The 19,653-nt window shown below is 52.8% G+C and overlaps 1 protein-coding gene across 4 annotated transcripts in view; it reads left to right on the top strand.

Moving 5' to 3' along the window:
- The window catches only part of myo1eb (myosin IEb), a 127,083-nt gene extending 108,121 nt beyond the window's left edge, over positions 1 to 18,962 (top strand). For all 4 annotated transcript variants that reach the window (XM_073061370.1, XM_073061371.1, XM_073061373.1 and 1 more), the window contains 5 exons: positions 3,484 to 3,641; positions 6,683 to 6,745; positions 9,868 to 10,072; positions 12,747 to 12,916; positions 18,528 to 18,962. In XM_073061370.1, the coding sequence (XP_072917471.1) occupies positions 3,484 to 3,641; positions 6,683 to 6,745; positions 9,868 to 10,072; positions 12,747 to 12,916; positions 18,528 to 18,604 (673 nt within the window). In that variant the 3' untranslated portion in view covers positions 18,605 to 18,962. The remainder of the gene's footprint in view (positions 1 to 3,483; positions 3,642 to 6,682; positions 6,746 to 9,867; positions 10,073 to 12,746; positions 12,917 to 18,527) is intronic.
- The last annotated feature ends 691 nt before the right edge of the window (positions 18,963 to 19,653 follow it).

Below are 19,653 nucleotides of genomic sequence, written 5' to 3'. Positions count from 1 at the left end.
GGGATGAGATGATGGGGGTGATGGGAGGATGGGATGGGATGAGATGATGGGGGTGATCGGGAGGATGGGATGAGATGATGGGGCTGATGGGAGGATGGGATGGGATGGGATGATGGGGGTGATGGGAGGATGGGATGAGATGATGGGGTGATGGGAGGATGGGATGGGATGAGATGATGGGTGTGATCGGGAGGATGGGATGAGATAATGGGGGTGATGGGAGGATGGGATGGGATGAGATGATGGGGGTGATCGGGAGGATGGGATGAGATGATGGGGGTGATCGAGAGGATGGGATGAGATGATGGGGGGTGATCGGGAGGATGGGTTGAGATGATGGGGGTGATCGGGAGGATGGGATGAGATGATGGGGGTGATCGGGAGAATGGGTTGAGATGATGGGGGTGATCGGGAGGATGGGATGAGATGATGGGGGTGATTAGGAGGATGGGATGAGATGATGGGGGTGATGGGAGGATGGGATGATGGGGGTGATCGGGAGGATGGGATGAGATGTTTGGGAAGACAGGGAGGATGAGATGAGTTACATGGGGAGGATGGGATGAGATGATGGGGGTGATGGGAGGATGGGATGATGGGGGTGATCGGGAGGATGGGATGAGATGGTTGGGAAGACAGAGGATGGGATGAGATGATGGGGGTGATCGGGAGGATGGGATGAGATGATGGGGGTGATCGGGAGGATGGGATGAGATGATGGGGGTGATGGGAGGATGGGATGAGATGATGGGGGTGATGGGATGGGATGAGATGATGGGGGTGATCGGGAGGATGGGATGAGATGGTTGAGAAGACAGAGGATGGGATGAGATGATGGGGTGTGACCGGGAGGATGGGTTGAGATGATGGGGGTGATCGGGAGGATGGGATGAGATGATGGGGGTGATCGGGAGGATGGGTTGAGATGATGGGGGTGATCGGGAGGATGGGATGAGATGATGGTGGTGATTAGGAGGATGGGATGAGATGATGGGGGTGATCGGGAGGATGGGATGAGATGGTTGGGAAGACAGAGGATGTGATGAGATGATGGGGGTGATCGGGAGGATAGGATGAGATGATGGGGGTGATGGGAGGATGAGATGATGGGGGTGATTGGGAGGATGGGATGAGATGATGGGGGTGATCGGGAGGATGGGTTGAGATGATGGGGGTGATCAGGAGGATGGGATGAGATGGTTGGGAAGACAGAGGATGGGATGAGATGATGGGGGTGATCGGGAGGATGGGATGAGATGATGGGGGTGATGGGAGGATGAGATGATGGGGGTGATTGGGAGGATGGGATGAGATGATGGGGGTGATCGGGAGGATGGGTTGAGATGATGGGGGTGATCAGGAGGATGGGATGAGATGATGGGGGTGATTAGGAGGATGGGATGAGATGATGGGGGTGATGGGAGGATGGGATGATGGGGGTGATCGGGAGGATGGGATGAGATGATGGGGGTGATCGGGAGGATGGGGTGAGATGATGGGGGGTGATCGGGAGGATGGGATGAGATGATGGGGGTGATCAGGAGGATGGGATGAGATGGTTGGGAAGACAGAGGATGGGATGAGATGATGGGGGTGATCGGGAGGATGGGATGAGATGATGGGGTGATCGGGAGGATGGGATGGGATGATGGGGGTGATGGGAGGATGGGATGATGGGGGTGTTCGGGAGGATGGGATGAGATGATGGGGGTGATCGGGAGGATGGGATGAGATGATGTGGGTGATCGGGAGGATGGGATGAGATGATGGGGGGTGATGGGATGATGGGATGAGATGATGTGGGTGATCGGGAGGAAGGGATGAGATGATGGGGGTGATCGGGAGGATGGGATGAGATGATGTGGGTGATCGGTAGGATGGGATGAGATGATGGGGGTGATGGGAGGATGGGATGAGATGATGTGGGTGATCGGGAGGAAGGGATGAGATGATGGGGGTGATCGGGAGGATGGGATGAGATGATGGGATCGGATGATATGATGGGGGTGATGGGAGGATGGAATGAGATGATGGGGTAATGGGAGGATGAGATGATGGGGGTGATTGGGAGGATGGGATGAGATGATGGGAGGATGGGATGGGATGAGATGATGGGGGTGATGGGAGGATGGGATGAGATGATGGGGGTGATGAGAGGATGGGATGAGATTATGGGAGGATGGGATGAGATGATGGGGGTGATGGGAGGATGGGATGAGATGATGGGAGGATGGGATGGGGGTGATCGGGAGGATGGGATGAGATGATGGGATGGGATGAGATGATGGGGGTGATGGGAGGATGGGATGAGATGATGGGAGGATGGGATGGGATGAGATGATGGGGGTGATCGGGAGGATGGGATGAGATGATGGGGTGATGGGAGGATGGGATGAGATGATGGGAGCATGGGATGGGATGAGATGATGGGGGTGATGGGAGGATGAGATGATGGGGGTGATGGGAGGATGGGATGATGGGGGGTGATGGGAGGATGTGATGATGGGGGTGATGGGAGGATGGGATGATGGGGTTGATCGGGAGGATGGGATGAGATGATGGGGGTGATGGGAGGATGGGATGAGATGATGGGGGTGATGGGAGGATGAGATGATGGGGGTGATGGGAGGATGGGATGAGATGATGGGAGGATGGGATGGGATGAGATGATGGGGGTGATGGGAGGATGAGATGATGGGGGTGATGGGAGGATGGGATGATGGGGGTGATCGAGAGGATGGGATGAGATGATGGGGGTGATGGGAGGATGAGATGATGGGGGTGATGGGAGGATGGGATGATGGGGGTGATCGGGAGGATGGGATGAGATGATGGGGGTGATGGGAGGATGAGATGATGGGGGTGATGGGAGGATGGGATGATGGGGGTGATCGGGAGGATGGGATGAGATGATGGGGGTGATGGGAGGATGAGATGATGGGGGTGATCGGGAGGATGGGATGAGATGATGGGGGTGATGGGAGGATGGGATGAGATGATTGGGGTGATGGGAGGATGAGATGATGGGGGTGATGGGAGGATGGGATGAGATGATGGGGGTGATGGGAGGATGAGATGATGGGGGTGATGGGAGGATGGGATGATGGGGGTGATCGGGAGGATGGGATGAGATGATGGGGGTGATGGGAGGATGGGATGAGATGATGGGGGTGATGGGAGGATGAGATGATGGGGGTGATGGGAGGATGGGATGAGATGATGGGAGGATGGGATGGGATGAGATGATGGGGGTGATGGGAGGATGAGATGATGGGGGTGATGGGAGGATGGGATGATGGGGGTGATCGGGAGGATGAGATGAGATGGTAGGGAAGACAGGGAGGATGAGATGAGTTACATGGGGAGGATGGGATGAGATGGTCAGGGAGATGATAAGGATGGGGTGAGATGGTACGGGAGTCGGAGAGATGGGGTTTTCCAGGAGATATGCTACGTTTGACCTTTAGCCTCTCTGTCTCACAGGTTGGAGTTCAAGGTGAAGAAGGAGGGCTGGGGGCCGTGGGCGGCGGCAGGGATGCGCCAGATCCAGTTCCGGGTGGGACAGGGCAATGTGGCAGTGCTGAAACCCACTAACAAGCTGCTGGAAGTCAGCATCGGACCTGGGCTGCCCAAGAACACCAGTGAGTCCTTTCCTGCGTGCGCCTCTCCCTTCCCAGCCGTAGTCTGCTTACCCCCCCCATCCCCTCCCACGGCAGCTCCCCGTAGCCCACCATCCCCCATCTCCCTCCACCTCATACCCCACCCCCACCGATCCATCCTCAACGCTCCAACGTCCAGAATTCCTGGGATTCTTCATGCAATGCGGGTTACCGCACTGTGGCAGACAAGAAAGCTGTACAACACATCTTCCCGACGCATCTCCGGCACCAGCCACCCGCCTCATGGACATATCGACCGAAAGGCGCCAGGAAAGGGCCAATGTCATCATGAAGGATCCCACCCACCCTGTTTGTCCCACTCCCGTCAGGGAGGAGTCCGCACCAGGAGCACCAGACCAAAGCGGTTAGACTGATCAGCAACTCCAACACTGCTTCATCATTTCCTGTCAGTCACCTTGCGTACAGCCTAGTGTCTCTTTATGGGCACACAGTCAGTCTATGTGTATAAACTATCTTATGTATTATATTTACGGTGTGTTATTGTGCTTGTGATTTTTTGTGCTGGATTTAGACTTGACATTAAGCAATGTTGAATCGCGAATGTTCCTGTGCACGGAGTGAAGTGTCTGGCCCGAATCTTGAGTCAGTTTGTTCAAGGCTTGAGGTTGGAAACTGGTTTGTTATTGTCACGTGTATGAACTTGCTGCCTGGACGAGTGAGTGTGCCTGATGAGGATAAGTGGGGCTTTTCTCTTTGGAGCGAAGGAGGATGAGAGGTGACTTGATAGAGATGGTAAGAGACATAGATTGAGTGGACTTTTTCCCAGGATAGAAATGGCTAAAATGGGGCCATAACTAAAGTGAATGGAGGAAAGTTTAAGAGAGGGATGTCAGAGGTAGTTTTTTTACACAGAGGAGTGGAGGGTGCATGGAACACCCTGCCAGGGGTGGTGATAGAGGCAGATACACTAGGGGTATTTAAGAGACTCCTAGACAGGCACAAGGATGATAGAAGGGTGGGAGAGAACTGCAAACTCCTCTATCTTGAGGCTTTGCCTTTTTAAGATGTCCTGTACGGAGGGGAGGGTTGTGCCCACGATGGAGCTGGCTGAGTCTATAGCCCTCGTCCTCTTGTGATCCTGGAGCCTACGCCAGACAGTGATGGAACCAGTCAGCACACTCTCCAAAGTTTGCCGGTCTGTGGTGACGCATCAAATCTCCTCAAACTCCTCGTCGGGCAGAGCTGCCGTGAGGAGAGGTTAGGCCAGTAACCCAGAGATCTCGGAGGTCTCTGGCTCCACAGGGTGGGGCAGGGGATGTCCAGAACAGAGAGGGTGGTGCAAGTATTTCAGACACTTTGTTCCCGATGGAGAGCACGAGGAGAGTTCTTCCCTCTGAAGTGGGGGAATCTTTCCTGGGGAGCTGTGGAACAGTGTTACTGATTGTATTCAGAGTGGATATTCAAACTGCAAGAGAGCTGATACTGGAATTGGTTTATTATTGTTGTATGTGTGGCGATGCAGTGAATTGTATACTGTTCTTACAGATCAAATCATTACACAGCGTTAAGATAGTACAAGAAAACCAATAACAATGCGGAATAAAGCGTAAAGGCCACAGAAAAGGTAAACGATAAAGTGCGAGGTGAGGGTGGGAGGGGAGTCAGATCAGCCTCGGTTTCACAGAACAGAAACAGGCCTCCTGCTGGTCCTCAGTGTTCATATAACTCGGCCAAATTAATGGAGACCGTTACAGCTTCTTGGAACAGGAATTGGTTTATTATTGTCACGTGTACGAGATGAAGTGAGAAGCTCGTCTTGCACACTGTTCATACAGATCAGATCATTGCACAGTTCCAGCACTGAAGCAGAATAAGGTGAAACAAGATTCAAGATTGTTTAATGTCATTTCCCGTAGGCGTGTAAAGAAAAACAAAATAATTGTTACTCCAGATCCGATGCAGCACAAAGAAACAGCAATAATTAAAAAAACACAAAACATAAATACATAAGATAGCTTGTATACAGAGATTAATTGTATCTATAAAGTGGCTCTAGGCTGTACGCAAGGAGACTGACAGGAAATAATAAAGTAGTGGTGGAGTTAGCGGGTGGAGGTATTGATCAGTCTGACTGCTTGGGGAAGGTAACTGTTTTTGAGTCTGGTGCTCCTGGTGTGGATGCTACGTAGCCTCCTCCCCAATGGGAGTGGGACAAACGGTCCATGAGCAGGGTGGGTGGGTTACTGGCACCTTTCTGTAGGTATGTCCTTGGTGGCAGGTAGCTGGTGCAGGTGATGCAATGGGCAGTTTAGACAGTGCAGTTAAATGCAAAATAACATGCAACAGCTGCAGGGAAAGTGCAGTACACGCAGATAAACTGCAAACCTGTGTAGTCTGTGAGGTTAAGAATCCATCTTCTTATACAAGCGGTATTGAACAGCACACTCAAAGCTGTCCTCGAGCTTGGCGCTTTCCCGCTTCTGTATCTGAGTGGCAGATTGGGCTGTCACCTCCTGTCTGGGCAGGACTGACTGAAGCTCTCCGGAGGGTTTACTGTATCCCAAATTCCCCAAGATCCAGTCCAAACCCTGTGTTTTCCAGCCAAAACCAGCTTCGTCTTGCATCGGGATTTGAAAGGGGAACTGTGGATTGATGAGGTAACACTTCCGGGGAAGAGGTAAAAGGTGAAAGAGCAGCTTTATCTGTCACACGTACAGTGAAATGTCACTGACTAACAGTCCGAGGATGCCCGCGAGTGACAACACAGCATGCCCACTACTCCCTAACCCTCTGAAATGTGGGCAGGAACCGGAGCACCCGGAGGAAAGCCATGTGGTCACAGAGAGAACGTACAAACTCCTTACAGACAGCGGCTGGAATTGAACCCCGATCGGTGCTCGTTACCGTTGTAAAAGTGATATACTGACTGCGACCCTACTCTGGTGCCCTAGGAGGATAGGAGTGTCACGGCCACTGGTAGTGGGCAGTGTGTCTGAGCTACAACAACAGGCGGCAGCTGCCAGTGATGCAGTGCTCAGGAAATGTTTTATTATCATTTCCAGGGCCGACAAGGAAAGACAAGAGAAAGAGTGCCTACATAAATTCAAGGCAACAGCTCCCTGCTGGTAAGTGAATCTGTTCCAGTCCCTACAACCCTGTCTCTCACTGAACCCCTCCAACCCCTACACCCTCCCCATCTCTCTTACCCTCTCCGGCCCCTACATCCCTCCCCAACCCCTACACCCTCCCCATCTCTCTTACCCTCTCCGGCCCCTACATCCCTCCCCAACCCCTACACCCTCCCCATCTCTCTTACCCTCTCCAGCCCCTACATCCCTCCCCCTCTCCAACCGCTACACCCTCCCCTTCTCTCTTACCCTCTCCAGCCCCTACATCCCTCCCCCTCTCCAACCCCTACACCCTCCCCATCTCTCTTACCCTCTCCGGCCCCTACATCCCTCCCCCTCTCCAACCCCTACACCCTCCCCATCTCTCATACCCTCTCCGGCCCCTACATCCCTCCCCCTCTCCAACCCCTACACCCTCCCCATCTCTCTTACCCTCTCCAACCCCTACACCCTCCCCATCTCTCTTACCCTCTCCAGCCCCTACATCCCTCCCCAACCCCTACACCCTCCCCATCTCTCTTACCCTCTCCGGCCCCTACATCCCTCCCCATCTCTCTTACCCTCTCCGGCCCCTACATCCCTCCCCCTCTCCAACCCCTACACCCTCCCCATCTCTCTTACCCTCTCCGGCCCCTACATCCCTCCCCCTCTCCAACCCCTACACCCTCCCCATCTCTCTTACCCTCTCCGGCCCCTACATCCCTCCCCAACCCCTACACCCTCCCCATCTCTCTTACCCTCTCCAGCCCCTACATCCCTCCCCCTCTCCAACCCCTACACCCTCCCCATCTCTCTTACCCTCTCCGGCCCCTACATCCCTCCCCTTCTCTCTTACCCTCTCCAGCCCCTAGATCCCTCCCCCTCTCCAACCCCTACACCACTCCCCCTCTCTGAACCCCCTCCAGCCCCTACACCCCTCCCCTCTCCGACCCCTACACCCCTCCTCCTCTCTAACAGTCGTCTCCCTGTCTCAGTAACATGCTCTCCAGCTCCCTGCCCATCTCCGAGACACCTTCTGACCCAACACTCCTCCCTGTCTCTGTAACCCCTCACCCTTCCCAACAACCCTCCCCATCTCTGTGAACCCCCCACGCCCCTCCATCTCCGTGACCCACCCCATGCCCCTCCCCATCTCTGTGACCCCCACCCCCATGCCCCACCATCTCTGTGACCCCCCATCCCCCATGGCCCACCATTTCTGTGACCCCCACCCCCATGCCCCTCCATCTGTGACCCCCATCCCCATGCCCCTCCATCTCTGACCCCCATCCCCCATGCCCCTCCCCATCTCTGTGACCCCCACCCCCATGCCCCTCCATCTCTGACCCCCACCCCCATGCCCCTCCATCTGTGACCCCCATCCCCCATGCCCCTCCCCATCTCTGTGACCCCCACCCCCATGCCCCTCCATCTCTGACCCCCATCCCCCATGCCCCACCATCTCTGTGACCCCCCATCCCCCATGGCCCACCATTTCTGTGACCCCCACCCCCATGCCCCTCCATCTGTGACCCCCACCCCCATGCCCCTCCATCTCTGACCCCCATCCCCCACGCTCCATCTCTGACCCCCATCCCCCATGCCCCTCCCCATCTCTGTGACCCCCACCCCCATGCCCCTCCATCTCTGACCCCCATCCCCCACGCCCCTCCATCTCTGTGACCCCACCCCCTATGCCCCTCCATCTCTGACCCCCACCCCTATGCCCCTCCATCTCTGACCCCCACCCCCATGCCCCTCCATCTCTGACCCCCATCCCCCATGCCCCTCCCCATCTCTGTGACCCCCATCCCCCACGCCCCTCCATCTCTGTGACCCCACCTATGCCCCTCCATCTCTGTGACCCCCACACCCATACCCCTCCATTTCTGTGACCCCCCATGCCCCTCCATCTCTGTGACCCCACCTCCTATGCCCCTCCATCTGTGACCCCCACCCCCATACCCCTCCATTTCTGTGACCCCACCCCCTATGCCCCTCCATCTCTGTGACCCCCCCGCATCCCTCCATCTCTGTGCCCCCCACCCCCTATGCCCATCTCTGTGACCCCCACCCCATACCCTCCATTTCTGTGACCCCCATGCCCCTCCATCTCTGTGACCCCTGCATCCCCTATGCCCATCTCTGTGACCCCCCGTGCCTCTCCATATCTGTGACCCCCCGTGCCCCTCCATCTGTGACCCCCACCCCCATGCCCCTCCATCTCTGTGACCCCCCGTGCCCCTCCATCTCTGTGACCCCCCCATGCCCCTCCATCTCTGTGACCCCCCATGCCCCTCCATCTCTATGCCCCCCACCCCCTATGCCTATCTCTGTGACCCCCCACCCCCTATGCCCATCTCTGTGCCCCCCATCTCCTATGCCCATCTCTGTGACCCCCCCGTGCCTCTCCATATCTGTGACCCCCCATGCCCCTCCATCTGTGACCCCCTATGCCCCTCCATCTCTGTGACCCCCTATGCCCCTCCATCTCTGTGACCCCCCGTGCCCCTCCATCTCTGTGACCCCCTATGCCCCTCCATCTCTGTGACCCCCCGTGCCCCTCCATCTCTGTGACCCCCCATGCCCCTCCATCTCTGTGACCCCCGCATCCCCTATGCCCATCTCTGTGACCCCCCGTGCCCCTCCATCTGTGACCCCCACCCCCATACCCCTCCATTTCTGTGACCCCCCATGCCCCTCCATCTCTGTGACCCCCGCATCCCCTATGCCCATCTCTATGACCCCCCGTGCCTCTCCATATCTGTGACCCCCCGTGCCCCTCCATTTCTGTGACCCCCCATGCCCCTCCATATCTGTGACCCCCCCGTGCCCCTCCATTTCTGTGACCCCCATGCCCCTCCATTTCTGTGACCCCCCATGCCCCTCCATCTCTGTGCCCCCCACCCCCTATGCCCATCTCTGTGACCCCCCCGTGCCTCTCCATATCTGTGACCCCCCGTGCCCCTCCATTTCTGTGACCCCCCCATGCCCCACCATTTCTGTGACCCCCGTGCCCCTCCATCTCTGTGACCCCCATGCCCCTCCATCTCTGTGACCCCCCCGTGCCCCTCCATCTCTGTGACTGCCTACAAAGAAGGGAATTCTACAATATGGATGACCTAGCTCTCGCCATTCAGGTGACGTCCAGGTTACGACCCGGAGGCAGGACCCTCGCGTGGGACCCTCTCCACTGGACGCCCGTGTCCAGGGGAACTCGCTTCACCGCCAGACCAGCATGGAGCAGCCAACCTTGCCCCGGCACGGGGCGTCGACGCGGGCTAGGGCCCACCCTGAGCAGCAGAACCTGGACTTCATGAACGTTCCCGACCAGGGGGTGGCAGGGTAGGTGGTCCCTGATCCCGAAACACCGGAAACTGGGCAAGGACCCAGTTTCCAAGATTATAAAAGAGATCCAAGTGGCTGGGGTTGCTTCCAGGGATGGGGAGAGGTGAACGGGTTGGAGTGGGGAGGGGGGGTGTCACAGAGACAGTGAGGGGTTTAGTGGCCAAGCAGGGAGGGGTGTAGGAGAGAGAGGGGGTTATAGAGACAGGGAGAGTTGTAGGGTTTAGAGGGGGTTACAGACGTGGGGAGGAGTCGGGGAGGGGGGGGTTACAGAAACTGGGAGGGGTAAAGGAGATGGAGGGGTTATAGAGTTGGGGAGGGGTGTAGGAAGGGAGAGGGTTACAGAGACTGGGAGGGGTGTAGGAGAGGGAGGGGTTATAGAGTTGGGGAGGGGTGTAGGAAGGGAGAGGGTTACAGAGACTGGGAGGGGTAAAGGAGATGGAGGGGTTATAGAGTTGGGGAGGGGTGTAGGAAGGGAGAGGGTTACAGAGACTGGGAGGGGTGTAGGAGAGATAGAGAGGAGTCACAGAAATGGGGTGTGCAGGGGTGGGAGGGTTACAGAGACGGAGGGGTGTAGGAGAGGGAGGGGGTTACAGTGATGGGGGAGTTGTAGGGTTTAGAGGGGGTTACAGACATGGGGAGGGGTTACAGAGACAGGTGTAGGGGGATCACAGAAATGGGGCGATATGTAGGGGAGGGAGGGGGTTACAGAGATGGGGAGGTGTGTGGGGGAGGGATGGGGTTACAGGAGGGAGTGGTGTCGGGGTCACAAATGTTGGGAGGTGTGTAGGGGAGGGAGGGGTTACAGAGATGGGGAGGTGTGTGGGGCAGGGATGGAGTTACAGGAGGGAGTGGTGTCGGGGTCACAAATGTTGGGAGGTGTGTAGGGGAGGGAGGGGGTTACAGAGATGGGGAGGTGTGTGGGGGAGGGATGGGGTTACAGGAGGGAGTGGTGTCGGGGTCACAAACGTTGGGAGGTGTGTAGGGGAGGGAGGGGGTTACAGAGATGGGGAGGTGTGTGGGGGAGGGATGGGGTTACAGGAGGGAGTGGTGTCGGGGTCACAAACGTTGGGAGGTGTGTAGGGGAGGGAGGGGGTTACAGAGATGGGGAGGTGTGTGGGGGAGGGATGGGGTTACAGGAGGGAGTGGTGTCGGGGTCACAAATGTTGGGAGGTGTGTAGGGGAGGGAGGGGTTACAGAGATGGGGAGGTGTGTGGGGCAGGGATGGAGTTACAGGAGGGAGTGGTGTCGGGGTCACAAATGTTGGGAGGTGTGTAGGGGAGGGAGGGGGTTACAGAGATGGGGAGGTGTGTGGGGGAGGGATGGGGTTACAGGAGGGAGTGGTGTCGGGGTCACAAACGTTGGGAGGTGTGTAGGGGAGGGAGGGGGTTACAGAGATGGGGAGGTGTGTGGGGGAGGGATGGGGTTACAGGAGGGAGTGGTGTCGGGGTCACAAATGTTGGGAGGTGTGTAGGGGAGGGAGGGGGTTACAGAGACGGGCAGGGACCGTGTAGGTCGAAGTTGAGTTTACTGTCAGATGGCCAAGTTCATGTATGCACAGGTTCAATGAAAAACTGCCCGGGCAGCAGCCTCGCACAGTAAGCGGCACTCTGAGCTCCTGTGCCCAGCGCCACACCTTCACCAGCAGAACAGCACCTCGAGAAGGGGCTTCCACCAGGGTCAGGACCCACCTGAGGAACTCGGAGGGGTCGACCATGGACGTTGTCCCAACGGTTTAGGTTATTGTACGTAAGCCAGGGCACTACGATGTGAAGAAGGATCTGTTGCCCATGCAGCGGGCTGCACACAGCCAAATGAACGGCTGAGACCGAAACGGCTTGCCACCAGCCATGGTGCAGGAGTTGCCCGTCAACCTTGAGCTCGCCCCAGGGAATCCACAACAGATTGTTCCTCAGGAGTTGCTCGTGAAGATGGGTGCAAGGCAGCAGAGGTTTGAGATCAGAGTTTTCCTTCTCGCTTAAAAGCAAAGCCACAGGTTTTGAGGCACCAGTGGCCCACCTTTGCCCCTTCTCCTGTCAGTAGAAACAGTTCCGCCGGGTTTAGTAGCTAAGCCACACGTGAAGGCCAGGAGCTGGACTGGGCTGTCAGAGGCTGTTTGAGATCCACGCCATTGGGAGCATTTAATAGGCACTGGGAGCTCATCCCCACTACCACCCTGGCTATGGCAACCTTTATCAACCCTGAGAAACTTTGATTAAATGTAAATGATGTACAATTCTTACAAGAAAGAACACAATTAGAACAAAAAAAGTCGAAGTCTGTTATAGTGCAAAATGCTCTCAGAGTTACTATACTGAGGATTGTGCCGGTCGGTTCAAGGAACGAATGGTTGAAGGGAAGCGGCTGTTCCCGAACCTGGTGATGTGGGACTTGAGCTTCCGATGGGAAGCTGTGAGAAGATGGCACGGCCGGGATCTTTGTTGATGGATTTGCCTTTATGAAGCGGCGCCTCCCACAGACGCCAGCGATGGTGGGGAGGGATGTATTGGACCGAGTCCACTACTCTCCACAGCTCTGCGTTCCAATTCCCAGACCAGTCAGGATGGATATTGTGCTGGGGTGGGGAGAGGGCCTGGAGTGTTACCTGTTGGAAGGTGGGAGAGGTGAGTGTCTGCTGCTTTCCCAAAGGTCACCTTGTGCTTCCCTCTCCCAGCTTACACAGGCGGATGTCAAAGGAGGTGAAGCCCGTCCCAGGGGGAGGGCGCTCCAAACCCAAGCCCCACCCGAGGCAGGCTCGTTGCCGGGCACTTTACGCCTATGATGCACAGGACACTGACGAGCTGAGCTTCAACGCGGACGACATCATCGAGATTGTAAAGGAAGGTAAGAGCTGGAACCGGGTACGAACTGTTTGGGGGTCACTTGTTGGCAAGGTGGGGGGGGGGGGTAGCGTCCCAGCCTGCCCAGCGTCTCCCCAAAACTCAAGCCTTTCTGACCCAGTAACATCCTCGAGAATGTTTTCCATACCCCTTCCTGTCTAACGATGTCTTTCCTATAGCTGGCTGCCCACAACTGTGCACAATACTCCAAGTGCGATCTCACCATTGACTTGTACCATTCCGCACTGGGACTTAGTTGCTATCCAGCTCTGTGGCTGAGAAAGGAAGTGCTGAGACTTTAGAAGACATTGGTCAGACTACATCTGAAATTTTGAGAGCAGTTTGGGGCCCCATATCCAGGAAAGGACTTGCTGATATTGGAGATGGTCTGGGGGAGGCCAGCAAGAATGATCCCATAAATGAAAGGGATCATTTGATGGCTCCGGGTCTGTACTCCCTGGAATCTAGAAGCAAGGTGGGTTGGTGGGGAATCTCATTGATACTTTTCAAATATTGAAAGTCTATATAGAATGGAAGTGGAGAGGATGTTTTCCATCTGCTATTTTTCAGCCCATGTCTAGGACCAGCGGGCCCATTTGAAGGATGTCCCTTTAGAAAAGGGTTGAGAATTAATTTCTTTAGTCAGTGGATGGTGAATCTGTGGAATTCATTGCCACAGATGACTATAGAGGCCAAGTCATTGGGTATATTTAAAATGGAGGTTGACAGGTTCTTGATTAGCCAGGCCATCAAAGGTTAAGAGGAGAGGGCAGGAGAATGGTGTTGAGAGGGAAAATAAATCAGTCATGATCAAATGGCGGAGCAGACTTGATGGGCTGAATGGCCTAATTCAGCTCCTATATCTTATGACCCACACTCGAGGGAACACACGGGCGGTAACACACTTTGCCATACTTTGCCCATTCATGGGTGGCAGACAGTGAGAAACCCATCTCCCAATGAGGAAGGACATGCAGGGGAGGAGATACAATATCCACTCCAATTGGGAAGGTTGGGAATGTTCTATAAGGTACAAAGGTAAACGATCTCCAGGGACGGACCATGTCCATCTTAGAATGTTGTGGAAGACCGGAGAAGAAATTGCTGAGTCCTGGCTAAGACAATTGACATCACGATCTGAGGTGCTGATAGACCGGCGTGCAGCAAATGTTCCGCCTATTTTTAAGAAGAATGGCAACAAAAAATTTGGGAACTATAGAGTAATAAGTCTAACGAAATCTGTGGTGGGTAAGCTACTGGAGAGGATTCTGAGGGATAAGATGTACGTACATTGGAAAGATGGGATTGATTAGAGTTTGTCAGCATGGCTTTGTGTGTGAACTTTTTTGAGATCTTTCAAATGCATGGGAGATTCTGCAGATGCTGGAAATCTGGAGAACACACTCAAAGTATTGGAGAATATTGCAGGTCAGGCAGCATCAATTGAAATGAATCAACAGTCGAGGTTTCCGGCCGAGACCCTTCACCGGGACTGGAAAAGAATAAGGAGGTGGCGAGAGAGGCAGGTGATAGATGAGACTAGGTGAGGTGGATGGGTGGGGGAGTGGGGATGAAGTAAGAAGCTGCAAGGTGATAGGTGGAGGAGGTAAAGGTCTGAAGAAGATCAAATCTGATAGGAAAGGATCGTGGACCATGGGGGAAAGGAGAGGGAGGGGAACCAGAGGGCAGTGATGGGGAGGTGTGGAGAAGAGAATGGGTTTTCCTCTTCATAGATCAAGATTCAAAGAACATATATTATCAAAATCCGTGTGCAGTATCCAACCCTGAGACTCATCTTCCCACAGACAGCCATGGAATCCCTTTAAAGACAAAGATCAAACCCCCAAAGCGCAAAAAAAATCATGCAAATGGGAAGGAAAAAAGAGCAAACACACAGAATACGAAACACCAAATCACAAAGACATCAAAAGGGTCCAGGCGTTGTTCAGTTCAGCTCTGCATCTCTCGTTATCTGCAGGCTGTAGCACTAGTCTGCCTGATCAAAATTGCACAAATCAGCAACAAAATAGGGTCCAGGATGTCTCAGATAGAGTCCTCAGCATTCTTAAGTGGGAGGGTGAACAGCCAGAGGTCATGGTCCAATGACATGGGTAGGAAGAGTGATGAGGTTCTGCAAAGAGAGTTCAGGGAGTTCAGTGCTAAGTTAAAGGGCAGGACCTCCAGGGTTGTGATTTCAGGATTGCTACCCGTGCCACGTGCTAGTGAGGCCAGAACTAGGATGATTATACAGTTTAATATGTGGTTAAGGAGTTGGTGTAGGACGGAGGGTATAAGATTTTTGGATCTTCGGGTTCTCTACCAGGGAAGGTGGGATCTGTACAGAAGAGACGTGAACTGGAAGGGGACTAGTATCCTGGCGGGAATGTTTGCTGGTGCTGGAGGAAGGGGGGGTGGTTTAAACTGGAGTTGCAGGGATGGGAACCAGAGTACAGGAACAGATAGTGGAGAGGTTGTGGAGGCAGATGTTAGGAACTCAAACAATGTCAGGAATCAAAAGATTGAGCATGATGTGACCGATGTCTTGAGCTGTGTATATTTCAATTCAAGAATATTGTAAGAAAGACAGATGAGCTCAGGACATGGATCAACACCTGGAATTATGATATTGTAGCCATTAATGTGAGTTTGTTACAGGAGGGACAGGACTGGCAGCTCAGTATTCCTGGGTTCCATTGTTTTAGACGTGTAGAGCGGGAGGGATTAAAGGAGCGAGGGTGGCATTACTAGTGAAGGAAATTGTCGTGGAAGTGGTCAGTCAGGATGAACTTGAAAACTGATCTATTGAGGCATTATGGGTGGAACTGAGGAATAAGAAAGGTGTGACTAGATTATTGGGGCTATATTACAGACCACCCAACTGTCTGCAGAGAGATTGCAGACTGTTACATAATAGATAATAGGTGATTTTAACTTTCTACATATTGACTGGGACCCCTACTGTTAAAGGATTAGATGGGATAGAGTTTGTCAAATTTGTTCAGAAAGTTTTCTTAATCAGTACATAGAAGTGCCAATGAGAGAGTGTGCTATTGGGGAATGAGACAGGACAGGTGACAGTGTGCGGGGGAACACTTTGCATCCAGTGACCACAATAACATTAGTTTCAAAGTAAATACGCCAAAAAAAAAATAGGTCTAGTCCGTGTGTTCAGATTCTAGCTGTTTTAGGGCAAGGGTATTCTTGGTAAGTGGGAGGCATTCAAAAGTGAACTTTTGAGAGTACAGAGCTCGTATATGCTTGTCAGAATAAAAGGTAACAGGTGTAGGGAAGCTTTGTTTTCAAGAGCTGTGGAGGTCCTGGTTAAGAATTAAAAAAGGAGGTGCATGGCAGGTATAGGCAAGTAGGAAGAAATGAGGTGCTTATGAAGTATTATAAATACAAGAGAACACTTAAAGATATCAGGAGGGCTGAAAGAAAGCGTGAGGAGAATCCTAGGGGATTCTACAGATATGTTAAGAGCAAAATGATTGCAGGGGACAAAATTGGTCCTCAGGAAAATCAGAATGGTAATCCATGCATGAAGCCAAAGGAGATGGGGGAGATCTTAATATGCATTTTTTTGCACCTGTATTTACTCAGGAGTTGGACAGAGTCTATAGAAGTGAGGCAAAACTGCATCAACTTCATGGACTGTATGCAGATTACATAGGAGGAGGTGTTTGCTGTCTTGAGGCAAATTAGGGTGGAAAAATCCTCAAGGCCTGACAAAGTGTTCCCTAAGCCCCGTGGGAGGCAATTGCAGAAATTGCCGGGAAACTAGCAGAGATATTTAAATCATTGTTAGTGACAGGTGAGGTGCTCGAGGATTGGAGAATAGCCAATGTTGTCCAACTGTTTAAGAAAGGCTCTAAAAATAAACAAGGAAATTATAGGCTGGTGAGCCTGACATCAGCAGTGGGAAAGTTATTGGAAGGTATTCTACGCAACCAGATACAGTATTTGAGTATTTGGAAAGACATGGACTGAAAAGTAGCAGATGGAATTGAGTGCAGACAAGTGCAACATATTGCACTGCACGAGGACAGGTCTTACACAATGAACAATGAGCACTGAGGAATGTGGTAGAACACAGGGATCTGGGAATACAGGTCCATAATTCATTGAAAGTGGTGTCACAGGTAAAGAAAGCTTTTGGCAATTGGCCTACATAAATCAAAAGTACTGAGTATAGGAGATGGGCTGTTATGTTGAAGTTATATAAGTGGGGCTTAATTTGGAATATTTTGTGCAGTTTTGGTCACCTACCTATAGGAAAGATGTGAATAAGTTTGAACGAGTGCAGAGAAAATTTACAAGGATGTTGCCAGGTCTGGAGGACCTGAGTTATATGGAAAAATTGAATAGGTTAGGACTTTATTCCTTGGACCTAAAAGATTGAGAGGAGATTTGATCGAGGTATACAAAATTATGAGGAGTGTAGAAAGGGTAAATGCAAGCAGGCTTTTTCCACTGAGGTTGGGTGGGACAATTAAAGGTCATGGGTTAAGGGTGAAATGTGCAAAGTTTAAGGGGAACATGAGGGGAAACTTCTTCACTCAGAGGGTGGTGAGATTGTGAAATGAGCTGCTAGTGCAAATGGTGCATGCGATCTTGACTTCAATGTTTAAAAGGTTTGGATAGGTACTTAAATGGTAGGGACATGGAGGGCTATGCTCCCGGTGCAGGTCAATGGGAGTAGGCAGTTCAAATAGCTCAGTACACACTAGATAGGCTGAATGTTTCTGTACTGTACTTTTCTATGACTCTAAAAGGAGTGTCTAGAAACCAAAAACACATCATAATGTGAACTACAGGGTCCAATCCAAAAACCACATCAATTAAACCTTCCCCATGGACTCTAGCACTATTGAGTGAGGCACTTTCCTCTGGGAGCAGTGAGCAAGACTGTTCACATGTAGATGGCACTGAACACCCACCCTCCCTCCACTCTCGTCCTCAATGATTTTAATCTTCCTCATGCTATAATCGACAAAAAATAGAGTTGATCTTGGGCTTGTGCTCTGCCTCCAGGCTGCACGCTTCACTCGAAACCTCAATTAACTCCCTCGAAGACAGCAAAGTACCAGATCACTCGACTGGCCCAAAAACACACCACCAAAATGTAAATAACAGGTTCCATCAGTAGTAGAGCCACATTTGAAGGATCTGCCTGACATGCTGAATTCCTCCAACATTTTGTGTGTGTTGCTCTGAGATTTTTTAATAACATGATGTGGAAAGTTGATAATGGTAGGGTGGTTAATGTGGTTTATATGGAATTCAGTTCAATTCAGCATGGATAAGGTTCCACATGGTAGGTGGCTCTGGAATCCAGGGAGAACTTACTGAAAAGCAGAGGCTGGGAGTGGGAAGTTGTTTCTCAAACTGCAGCCTCGTGACGTAAGTGGCGTGCCTCAGCCTGGTGCATTATCATTTGTTGTGATGGAATGGCAGAGCATTCTCGATGGGCCAAGTGGCCTAATTCTGTTTCAATGTCGTGGTCTTGTGGTTGGCATGGACAAGATGGGCTGAAGGACCTGTTTCCATGCTGTTCTAACTCTAAAAGCCCCCACTACTCAAGCATTACTGAGTCTTCCTTATTTCTGTGTGCTCAGATCCGTCTGGATGGTGGGTCGGTCGAATTCGAGGCAAGGAGGGTCTACTGCCAGGGAACTACGTGGAGAAGATCTAAATCCAGGACGGAGAAAAAATCCCAAACCCAGAGGGCAAAGGGGTGGGGTGGGTTGGAGGTGGCTACCACAGGCATGGCTGAAATTTGGGGGAAGGTAATGCTCCTGGAGAAAGAGAGGGGTCTTTAATAACTGGAGCTGCCCTCAATGCCTGGAATCAGGGCCAAATACTGCCGGGGTTCAGCTCCCACCACCTTGAAGCTCACTCCAGCAAGGTGCCAGTGTTTGATAATCGTTGGTGGGTGTGTGTGGCGCTGGGTAGAAGGGGTCTTCTCAGACTCCCACCCTCCCAATCCCTGCCATGCAATCCTTCAGTTTGTTGTAGGCTGAACATTTATTAATTAAAGAAAACAGAATTGATGTCTGTTGCTGTCTTCTGTCTCTTCAGCCAAGGTGTGAGAAGCTTGTTCTGCTTCCCAATCCCTCATATTTAGAGACACAACCTCACTCTGTGTCCTACTCTTTTCCCACCATTACTCCCCCCACCCATCTGTCTTCTTTACCTCTGCCTTTTCATCCTCCCATCCCTCTATCCCAAACTTATCATAACTTCTTCCTTTCTTCTGCTTATCTCGTTCTCCTTCACATCCTGTCACCCCTCTTTCCTCCCTCCCATGGCCCCATACTTCCCTGCATGCTCCATCATACCCTATCCCTCCTGCACTGCCTCCCTCCCTTTTTGCTTCCCCCCTTATCCAAACTCCCTCCCCTATATCCATGATCTTACTGAATGGTGGAGCAGCTTTGAGGGGTGGAATGACTACCATCCCCAGAACCAGCAGTAACTGACTCTCTCTGAATCCTCTGTTCCTACCGTCTCCATTTGACAGTGGTTCATGCTGGGAAAGTTTAAATCCTTGACTGTTGGATGGGGGGCTGGTTTTAGCATCCAAAGGGCCAAGGACCGACCTCATCTGAATGACTACACCCTTGCCGAGGGAGTGCAGGACCAGGTACTCCATTGGTTAGGGGGCTGTCCATGTGATACACAAACTAGGCAGTAGGATATGGAGACCACATGCAGCAGGCTCCCCCTCTCCATGCAGCTGAA

The sequence above is a fragment of the Hemitrygon akajei genome, chromosome 11 (assembly GCF_048418815.1).
Source record: "Hemitrygon akajei chromosome 11, sHemAka1.3, whole genome shotgun sequence".
NCBI lineage: Eukaryota > Metazoa > Chordata > Chondrichthyes > Myliobatiformes > Dasyatidae > Hemitrygon > Hemitrygon akajei.
This window is presented reverse-complemented; position numbering and strand designations above follow the sequence as displayed.